At 38.6% G+C, this 11,360-nt stretch overlaps 1 protein-coding gene across 1 annotated transcript; it reads left to right on the top strand.

Annotated features, from left to right (window-relative positions):
• The first annotated feature begins 245 nt into the window (after positions 1–245).
• LOC139478187 (Y+L amino acid transporter 2-like) lies at positions 246–9,851 on the top strand. Its single transcript, XM_071260551.1, has 8 exons — positions 246–351; positions 1,227–1,326; positions 1,627–1,671; positions 1,883–2,006; positions 5,567–5,670; positions 7,024–7,120; positions 7,512–7,661; positions 9,666–9,851. The coding sequence occupies exons 1-8, from the start codon at positions 246–248 to the stop codon at positions 9,849–9,851; spliced, it is 912 nt and encodes a 303-aa protein (XP_071116652.1).
• Positions 9,852–11,360: the final 1,509 nt, after the last annotated feature.

Below are 11,360 nucleotides of genomic sequence, written 5' to 3'. Positions count from 1 at the left end.
ATATGGAAACGGTTTTGTCGCTTTATTTCAACAAAGTAAAAAACGTGTATGACTTTGGACTTTGGACCTTCATCCAAGAGTACGCTGACACACTTTGATATTCACTCAGTGACACTCACACACTGGTATGGTGAGCCATAGCGGTAAAAGTCACTTTACACGACCCTCAAACCTACACCTACATTGTGGGGTTAAACAACATTTACTGAGGTACTTACATTTCAGCCTTCTTCATGGGGGCCAATATGTACAGCGTCAAGCTTGGAGCCCGACTACAGACTGCGACCACTGTGTGTAAAGTCACGGCACTACTCACCATCATCGTTGCTGGTATAGTTCATATTGGGCAAGGTAAATAGACCGACAGACACCAGGTGACAAACAGCAGAAAGAAATAATTCTTGTGACTGAAAATTATTCTTGAAAAATGCAAACAGGATTGTTGATAGATTTCACTGGCGTTTTAAAAGCTGTAGTATGAATTAAGACAGAGCTAACACATGTATTTCATATTCTTTATTGTTCCAATGCGATGTGTCAGAAGCTTGTACCTTTAGGGGCGGTGGGGTAGCCTAGTGGTTAAGGCGTTCGCTCGTCACGCCGAAGACCCGGGTTCGATTCCCCACATGGGTACAATGTTTAAATGCCCATTTCTGGTGTCCCCCGTCGTGTTATTGCTGGAATATGGCTAAACGCGGAGTAAAACCATACTCACTCACTCGCTTGTACCTTTACCAATAACACGTTCACTCAGACCTATTAATCAACTCTTCAGGATTGCTTACAGGTGAAACAGAATAGTTCATGTCATGCGATGTCCACTGCTAGCAACCTTTCCACAATCCCGGAAGCTGTATTTGGACCCCAGTGTAAACATCGGTCTGTCTGCTTCCGGGGCAGAGTATATCATTTCCCAGTATTCAATGCGTGTCGTAACTGCCGACTGAGGCTGGTTACAAGATATGACCCAAGTTTTTTTGTCGGAATTAAATAGCTGGAATACTGATGACCTTCGGCATAACACAACATTCAACAAACTGTCCAAGTCAACGACTTGGCTTTGTTGGGCTTTCTTCACACATTTTGCCAATACATATAATTGAACTAGTGTTCAAAGCGGCATTCAGCATATGGCAGCTTCTATCTAAAATCCATCTTTACGAAGTGATACGTATGTTGTACATTCAATTTAGAATTAAGAAAAGTTACTTTTAAACATATTCCAGGACACACAGAAAACTTCAGTGCACCATTCAAAACTACCAACCTTACCCCAGGCGGTGTTGCTCTGGCGTTCTATGCAGGGCTGTTTGCATTTACTGGCTGGTGAGCTGTGTTTTAAAACACATGATAATGTGTCCGGCAATCTCATTGTTTGAAAAAGAGTGTTAAATGTAATTCGATGACTTCTACAGTTTTAACAAGGTCAGAAAAGTTTCCTGATAAATATTCAAATTGTTTAGTGTATCTGAATTTATAACAGGAGTATACTGCTGCTTATTTATGTTGATGTCACAATGTGATATATTGAAGTAGCAACCGACCCTGACTAATGATACTTTTCAATTAGGTTATTTATCATTCTATTTCACATGGTGATTTTAATCAGTGTATGTTGTATTACAGGTCATGTGTCAATACAGGCGTAGAGGAGGTTTGCAACCCATACAGGTAGTTCATTCCCTATCAGCTGTTACAGCTAAGATCAAATCCTCCCAGGCACATTGAAGACAGTTCATTATATAACTTATCCATACAATGTATAAAACCGTAAACACAATACAATGACGTAAATTGGCATTTAATTGTAATTCCTCGACAGAAATGGCGAGCCATTGTTAATGATAAAATGGACCGTTCATGTTTTCTTTTCCTTTTGTAGAAACGTCCCGATTGCTATTTTTGGTGGACTCGCAGTTCCAACTTTGGGATATGTTTTGGCAAATGTTGCTTACCACGCTGTTCTCACTAATGACGAGATTCTATCGGGAATTGCTGTGGCCTATGTGGGTAACCATTATGCTCCTCGTTAAATTATAGTCAAAGTTTTGTAAATGAACTATGAAAGCAACATTTGACTTTATATCATGAGTAAGTGATTGCCTTATAGTTTCTAATACGGCATAGTCCGCAATATTTCAATATTTAATAATGTCGGATTGAATTAACGAATCTGGGCCAGGCAAACGAATGATTGCTAGCTCTCTGCTCTCAACTCTCAACTCAAGTTTTATTTTTTAAGCGAAATAATTAAATATAAAGCAAGACGGCAGGATAAACAATATTACATGAATATATACAAATAGAATAATGCACATTCCAAAGGTCCGGCCGATATCATTAGAAAAGGACTCGACGAGGAGAATCCAGGAGGTCCAGGATAATAACCTTCCTCTTTGCTAAGCAAAACGATTTAATGACAAACAGAAAAGCAAAGGACTGAAAGAATCTCCCTGACATATGCCTCTTCTAATAGAAAAATGGGTTCCGAAGTCACCACCTGTCCCTGCGAATACATCTCAAGTTGAGTTGACCAGCAATTCATTAAAGACTTGAGTAAAACAAGTAGTCGCTCGGGGAAGTCAATACATTCCAGTGACTTCAAAAGCCTTTCGTGAGGTACAGAATCATAAGCTTTTCTGTTGTCTATCCAACACATTGAGAGGTTACGGTGGTAAATATTAGTCTCTTCAAGGATCATTTTCTGAACCAGCAATTGATCCTTACAACCCAAACATCTCTTTCTGGCGCCTTTCTGCTCCACGTAGATAATGTCATTCGAAGCGCAGTATGATGACACGAGATCTGTAAGACACCCTGTATAAAGTTTATACTATGTGTTCAAACAAGTAATTGTACGGAAGTTTTTAGGGTCAGTCAGATCACCTTTCTTCGGGAAAAGTATTGTTCGCCCTTTACAGAACCAAAGCGGAACATCCCCTGTATCCACAAGATAATTAAAACAGTGAAGTTGTGGCATTTGGACACAAGGGAACAGTTTCCAATACCGGTTTCGAATACCATCAGGCCCTGGCCTGATTAGATTTTCACTTTTTAATGACATTTATTAGGCAATCAGGTGGATCGAAACACACCAATGATGGCCTTATTTTTTCGTGTACACTATTATTGTAATCCTCTACCCGTGTTCCTCACGGTTACAGTTGCCGGTTATAGACCACAACTGTTTCCAAAACCTTTCACTGGAATCCATGGTGGATCATCACTCTCATTGGTTGCATTTAATTGCCTGTAAAATTGTTTTTCATTTGATTGAAACAATTTATATTGTTTTATGAAATTATTTTTCTTATCCCACTTTCTTTTTCTTTCTGTTCAAACCTTTAACTTTGCCTCCAGAGAATCAAGAATTTGATTGAGAATTTTCTCCTTTATTGTCTTGTGTTTTGCTTTTAATTTTTTTCTTAATTGATCTCTGGCGTTTTGACATAGATTGTCCTGAAGAACGCAATTTTAAGCAAAGTTCTATCTAGGACACGTCTTTCCTTGTTTCAGTCATTTACATTTGAAACCGGTTTTTCTTTTGATGTTTTTGTTTATTTCCCTTTTGTGGTTCATTTTCTTTGGAAACTGTATGGAGTTCCTCCAGTGTTCGAGCAGCAGCATACATGCAATAGTTGTCATGCAAAGAGCAGTCCGCACTGAGAGTAACAGAAATAATGTCATTTAATTCATTAAGTTGATTCTGTGGAAATTATTGGTTAATTTGTTTTATTGGCCTCCGTTTCTCAATCGGTAAATCATAGAATTGATTAAAAAATGACATAAACAAAATATACAAGGGATCATCAGAGAGATCATCGACAGCAGAGGGGGAAACTCAAAATCTTCGAGGCCAACATCAGAGATTCCTTTTGTGAGCCCATGAGTGGGTCATCGGGTAGTTTTGGGAGAATAATGCGAACGTCCATTTGCAATTTCGGGTCTGCTGCTGGAACTGGGTGTTCACGCAAAGGCGCCTGACGAGCGTTGGCGGTAGGCTCGACAGACTCACGGCGCATAAAAATCTTCAGTCGCCGGAGCTGGTCGGGAATATTCTGTTCTGTCAGGCATGCATAAATTGGCATGACTTTGTCCCAATGTTGCTTCAGTAATTTGCCATTTATACGTGGTATGCCTGGCCATCCTGTTCCTTGCGCACACTCAAGTAGTGTGGACGTGAGTTGGTACGTCCAAGATATTCTTGGATGGGTTCTGTGCCTCCCCCTGAGGCAAGTCCCATCTCCAATTTAGTTGGTTTGTAAACCAGAGGGAGGCTGACAGGGCTGCGGGATTGAACAATGTTTTTTTTTTTCTTGGCGTTCTGTAACCCAGTAGTTGACCAGCTTCGGGGGGTTAGCCCTAACTTGGTGATGTACGTTTAGTTCAGGGGAATAAATCCTCCCTATCTAGGCCCACCACGGGGAGGCGTACATCATCAAGCCCTATTATAATTATTATTATTATTATATTATCTTTATTATTTTTATTATATAAGAATCTTCCAGAATTCTCTTGGTGACTGTTTAGCCTTATCTCTTCTCGCTGAACGAAACTTGTTTTTCTCCTTGTTTATTACAACATGTTTTTTGTATTCTCTAGATTTGTGTCGATAATCAAGTTTGTTGCTCGTTGATTTGTGTTTGAAGTATCGTCGTTTGGCCCTTTAAAAGATTTTACGTTTTTTCCTACATTCTGTCCCAAAACAAGGTTTATAAGCTGGTTTTATGCTTGGCTGGTTACGGGGTGAGTGTCGTTCATCAAAGGTTTCACCTCAACAAATACATGAGCACGAGCAACGACTGACGCTACCGGATCACATGTTGTAACCACCCGTTGACTGATGGAATTTCTAAACGCAGTGGTCATCAATATTCAGCTACGATCTACGTCAGATGAGCAACGTTTCACGCCATTAGGGTCCGATTACACGCAAACTGCCAGTTCACCGTGACCAAGGCGCTAACGTTTTAATTGGCATTCTGGACAAGCGTGAGGTACTGGGGACCTATTTACATCCAGAATCCTCACAGTGGTCGTCATCAATGGGCACCAGCGAGAAACATAGGGAAATCCATCATACCCACCAGGTTAAAAAGGATAATTCTTTTGCGACAAAATGATGGGGGAAATGATGTCAAGTAAACATTTATGAGAAATGCAATCAAACAGATATGATTGAAATGACCATAAGTAAAGTATCATAGCCAGAGTCACCGTTATTGCAAGAACATGGGTTTTTTTATTTCAAGGTTGAATTATATACATATTCCTTTGGTTTTATTATTTTCCTGACTTTGTGTTTACAGACCCAAACATTTGCATCCGTATGACATGTTAAAAGCATGTTCCTTCTGATCTTTAGTGTGTTTTTAGCGTTTAGTGACTGTTAATGTAATGATAAATTGTACAAATAGGACAATTTTGTTTTATTGACATATACAAATATCGTAAAGTAGGAACGTGTTCTAAAATCTCATTTTGTCGAAAAATGCTGCATAGACAATGATACAACTCTTGTGTTTATATACGTACTTTTGATGGAGTATACTTCATCTTCTACAAGGCATTTGGTGAAAGGAAGTTGGGATTCTTCAAGTGGGCTATCCTCGCATGTGTGGCAGTATCAGCTGGAGGGATTGCTAACATTAACATCTTCGTTTTCAGCAGGTAAAACAATAGCAAATATGCGTGTGTGTGTGTGTGTGTGTGTGTGTGTGTGTGTGTGTGTGTGTGTGTGTGTGTGTGACTTCTTTTACAGTTACGATGTCAGAAAATCAAGACGCTGGTGCTGGAACAACTCATATACAAAATGTTTTGAGTGTTGATAAATATGTTGGTTCAACCTTTCAGGCAGTTCTTATTGATGTGCCCTTTTTAATGTCTGTCTAGCGTCGCTCTCTCCGGGGATAGAGGTATATACTGAAGCATGTGTGCCTCATACAATGGGGAAGAAGTTACTTCATAAATGAAGGTCACATGGTCCAGAGTTCATTTACATGAATAATATATGCTATGCACTTGCACATATTGTCTTACAAAAAACGTTCATATTTCTTACATTTGAATTTACATTGGTAAATGTCTTTTTAAATATATGGACAGGTTTTTAAAAACAGAATCATTTCTGGTAGATAGAAGACTGATAAATTTTGAAAGAGATGGTTGCACATGGTAACATTTCTTAATTACATTTTCTTTACTACTTTAAAAAAGGACAAATTAACAAGAAATGGTATTCCTTTTTTATTTCAAAGTGGTTACATCTCTTTCACATGACAAAGGAGACAGATATTTTTCTAGTTCGAGTAATTTATTTATAAGATAATAAACATAAATGAAAGAAGAATTGGTGATTTTGTAATGCCAGTTTTGGAATTCTATATCTTTACTTGGTTGTTTGAATATAACCATGAAGCATTTCTTATCGCTGCAATCCTGAGACAACCACACATATGAAAAACCAGTTTGAAACAATAATTGTCTTGGTAACAGGCATATGGATATCTTGTTTCATGAAATCTAAGTAGTCGACACAAGTACTTTATACAACGACTGTAATAGTGTACACACAATGATGTTCTTCCCAGCTCTCCTAGAATTGCATTTGTTGATGTTCTTTTACCAGTAGAAAGAACACTTTTAAAGGAATTACTTTGAACCTTTTCTTGGCTCTTTCGATAGGCACATCCCCAAATATCTGTGCCATTAAAAAAGAACAGGGGTAATCTCTGAATCAAATATTTAAGCAGCAGTAGAAAATGGGAGAGATTGGAATTTGTGGCTCATACAAAGTGCTGTTTGGAGGTCGAAACTCATGTAATCTTGATTTGATCATTTCATTGTAAGTCGCTGCATTTGGCCTTTATGCTACTTTTTAACTTTGTCAAAAACTTAACTTGCCAGAACATCATTTATGATATTGCAGTGTTCTTTAAATGGGAAGTATAATGTTGGATTAAAAAGATATATGACCAAATTAATCGCTTATACAAGATAAACTTTTTTTCTGAAAATGTTCAGAACGTACTTTGTTGGAGGACGTGATGGACTGTTTCCTCGGTTCATTAGCATGATCAACGTACAGAGAAGGACTCCACAACCTTCCATTCTTTTGATGGTAAGGAGGACAAATTTGTATCTCTTGTCGTTTCCACATTTAACAATTTAACATGTTATTTCTTTACCAAACAACCTCCATAATTTTCCATTCGTTTGCTGTTAAGCAGGACAAATATCACTGTCACGTGCAGGAAATTAAAACATAAATCTCCCAGCCTGTGTGTTAAACAGAATAGCATGTTGTATTTGTTCATTATTGTTTGTGTAATTTCAGCAAGATAACAGCTATATTACAGCGGGGGGAAATAATGGGCTTCACATATTTTACTCACGTGGGTAATCGAACCAAGGTCTTCAGAATAAAGGGCGACTGTTTTAACATTTAGGTTACCCTAACTCCCCGTCTTTAAAACCATTTACAGCTTCTGGTGAAATAACTTCCATTGCAGTTTATACTGGCGACAATCTACATGTGTCTGGGAGATATCAAGTCGGTGTTGGGAGCCTATTCTTTCTTTAAGGCTGGAGGGGAGTGTGTAGCAATCGCAGGAATATTCATCATACGCCGGAGGCATCCAATCAGTGACAATACGTACAAGGTAGAGCAACAGCTAGTTATCATTAGGATATACAGTAAAACCCTGGCTATCCCATTTATTAAAAAATAAATAGTGTGTCTGTAGCAATGTGCCTTTGATAAATGACAGACTTTACAAAGAGCAGCCAAGAAGGCTACTAACAAGGTTTCACTGGATTCTCCATTCCACACCTCTATCATACACACAGAAGGTCATTTGTTATGACAACAAGTAGTGAAACGTTTCTTAAATTAAATTGCTTGTCTCATAAGTACATAGATTAGGTATTATGAAACATAATTTTTTTCAAAATGTCCAAAACTTGACGCACCAGTGACAAAATTATACATGATACCATTCTTCACTATTAGGACCATTTGTCCCCGTGTTTGTTTAAATGAACACTTGACTTGCCTTTCCATGCGTTTGTAATACCCTCTCATTTCCCTCACCTTATCACTATTCTACATCACATGTTTAGGATATAGTCGGAATCGTGCAGTTGCCTCTGCTTTTAGCAGAGATTTCTTTTGATCATGGAAGGGTTCTGTTGCTTATATTCACAAGACATCAAGAAATACAACTTCTAGGTATTTCCACATTTTACTTTCTCTCCAAAACTGCCATGGCCAAAGCTCAGCTTGCTACCATACGTTACCAGCAATGTGGCTATAGTTCCTGTACTGATATGTTTGCTTCATTTACATGTGAACTCAAACCACTGTCTCTATATAACGTGTTAGCATGTGTCTCAAACAACAGAATCCCCGTACAAGGTAAATTATTTCCGGAAACAATTCCCTGCTTGTTCAGAGTGATTCACATTCAGCTGAAATGTCTGCAGACATACTAACATGGGCATCACAAATAAATGCAAGAACAATTCTTTTGGGTTTGCTTTTGTATGGTTAATAAAAGCGACGAAGCCCTTTCCACATTCATAAGCAATCTCTGCCAAAAGCCGAGACGATTGTACGATTCCGACCATATCATGAGCTCGTGTCCATGAATCAGGATCTGATAGGGTGTTAGTGATACCAAAATATCTGTATTGGAATTCAAACACAGATTATACGACTGCCTCGCTCAACCTGTTCCTTATAAACATCATCTAATGCAAAAAACTACTCCCAGTATAAATCTTGTTTAAATGTGAACTGCATTTGTATTACAGGAGGACAGTGTTAATTTCCAAACACAAGTAATAGCCACTGAGTGTATAAGACAGTGATGGTGTATGACATATATGAATGTGCCAGAATGCAAGGTGAGCATGACGAGACAGAATGTATATACTTACTCCTTCATCAGATGAATGAATGCTAGGATGCAGAGAGCATATACATATTATGTTCTAATTAACTCCTGGCTTCTATTTGTCTAATTATCAGTTGGCTTACTTGTATTTACATTTTCTTCGATATTTTTATATTGTGTTTCGATGAACAGTAAAACGTCCGGCAACTTCGTTTTGCGGCATTCCTGTTTGCAGCGTGCACACGTAGGATTTGATTTTCAGCAGGCCGTGGCATTATTTACGGTTAAACAAAAGTGTTTCAGCACCCAAGCACCCGATAGCAAAACAATTATTGTGCGCTGATCCCATTTAAAAAACACGTGTTTGAGTACCATGCTCCCAACAAACCCGCGAACATCCAAATTGTGAGTCGGCATGCACGTGTGAATTGTGAATGAGAATTGTAAATTAGAGGCGATGTATTCGTGATTAGATGTATTGAAGGATGCATTAATTAATTTCAGAATTCGCTGATTTTATTGAACTTTATATGAAGCACAGTTACATTTTTCCGTTAGTATACTTTCATCTGAATAGCAAACAGTTGAGGAACAAACAATAATCAGCTACTACCAGTAGTATGACAAATTTCAGTGTGTCAAACATTGTGTCTTATTAGACTCTAGCTAACTCTAGCCCAACACTGTGAATTAGGGTTATCTTGGGCTAAAAGGAGGTAAGTTGTTGCTCAAAAGTAAAATGGCCAGTTCTCCTTTTATCTCACAAAGGTCCACTGGTTGTTCCCCGCCATCTTCGTTGTGTTCTTCCTGCTGCTGTCTGTCACAGCCATCGTCTTCGACTCACGCAAGTTCTTGCCCCCACTAATTTTCTTGCTGCTGGGTGTCCCATTCTACTACATGTCCAAGAGTCGCTGGTGGCAGAGGGGGCATCTGGCCACGGTCAATAGTAAGTAACCCTGACCCCTTTCCTCATCATCTCATCATGTTCCCCGGTTTCCCTTACCTCTCTTGGGCTCTGCTCGGACATGTTTTTGTAGCTTTTATTTTCTACATGTCTGCGGGGCGCTGGCTGCAAAGAGGCAATCACATCCAGTCACTAAGCACCACTTCCCTTATCTGCCCACAATGAAAGTTTATCATTTTAATTTTAAGAAGTGACAAACTCCATTGCATAATCATAAGAAATATGTTAAAAACAGAGGCCATTGTAAGATTCCGACTATTTCACAAGCGATTGTTTTTAATCACCATCAAATAATGATAATACTAGGTGTTCTCAATATGAAACATGAGATGGTTTCACTTGACATTTTATTTCAAGCTCAGGTGAGATAATCAATGGAATATGGAATTAGCTATCTGACTATTATTGAACGACATCTGATCATTGATATACCCAAAACCTTAAGTTAATTCTTGGCCAAATTTCCTTGTTTTAATTAAACCAATCCGAGCAGAAATTCTGATTCTTATGCAAAAGGAAACAGTTCAGCAAGGACGCAAAACTGGTGCCCATGGGAAATGCCTACTTCTTGCGTAAATGACCTTCATTACTATCCAAATTACATTTGATTTATTTTTGACAAATTGTCCTGAACCTTTGAAGAAGGTCACCACGTTTAGATAGGTTAAGGTATTCGTCGCTGAGACCTCCGTACCTTTATAATGGGTTGGAATCCTTGATTCGCCTGTTGGTGTCTGCAACGTGATAAAATATGAATCACTGTGCGCTTTCCTCAAGCTGACATAATGTGATATAACTGAAATACTAGTCAAAACGGCGTCAAATAAGACTCATTCACTCACAGTTATAACACCACCCTCAAATAACTTTAGGGAGAACTATGTCTTTCCCCAAAGGAAAGCAGGTAAGTACCAAACAAAGCAAAGCAAAGGAAAAGCATAGGTGTAATTTTCCTTACATAAATTACATCATCAATAACCTAAAATTTAGTATCAACGAAATTATCTATACACAAAGAAAAACGTGAAGCACATGACAATGGCAAAAATCATGGCATGGGATGATTGACCACAGGAGCTGGGCGATACCAATGTCATCGTATAGAACGAACATTTGACAACAAATAAAGAAGATATTAGTGAGTTGTGATTGAAACATACTGACAAAAACATCATGGTAGCACAGGTATTGGTTTTTACCTTAGACAATACCTAAAAAAAGTATGGAGCTGCAGGATTAAGTAAACGAGTTTCATGTGAAAATGTTCCTTAAAGTCTCTACTTATGACACGTGAAACAGATCAGTAGCGGGTATAACCGCCACGTGCCCTGATGACGCATTCCACCCTACGTCTCATGCCTCCAGTCAGACGTTGGATCTGTTGATGGGTCAACATCCACTTCTGACGCAATGCTACTTCCAATTGGCATAACTCATGTACAGGAGGATTTCGTGCCAGTATGCGCCGCCCCAGAATATCACAAACACGTTTAAGGGGG

Source organism: Haliotis cracherodii, unplaced genomic scaffold (genome assembly GCF_022045235.1).
Source record: "Haliotis cracherodii isolate W230 unplaced genomic scaffold, xgHalCrac1.p SCAF_4, whole genome shotgun sequence".
Classification (NCBI taxonomy): domain Eukaryota; kingdom Metazoa; phylum Mollusca; class Gastropoda; order Lepetellida; family Haliotidae; genus Haliotis; species Haliotis cracherodii.
Note: the sequence above shows the minus strand (reverse complement) of the source record. Positions and strands in the feature narration are given on the sequence as shown.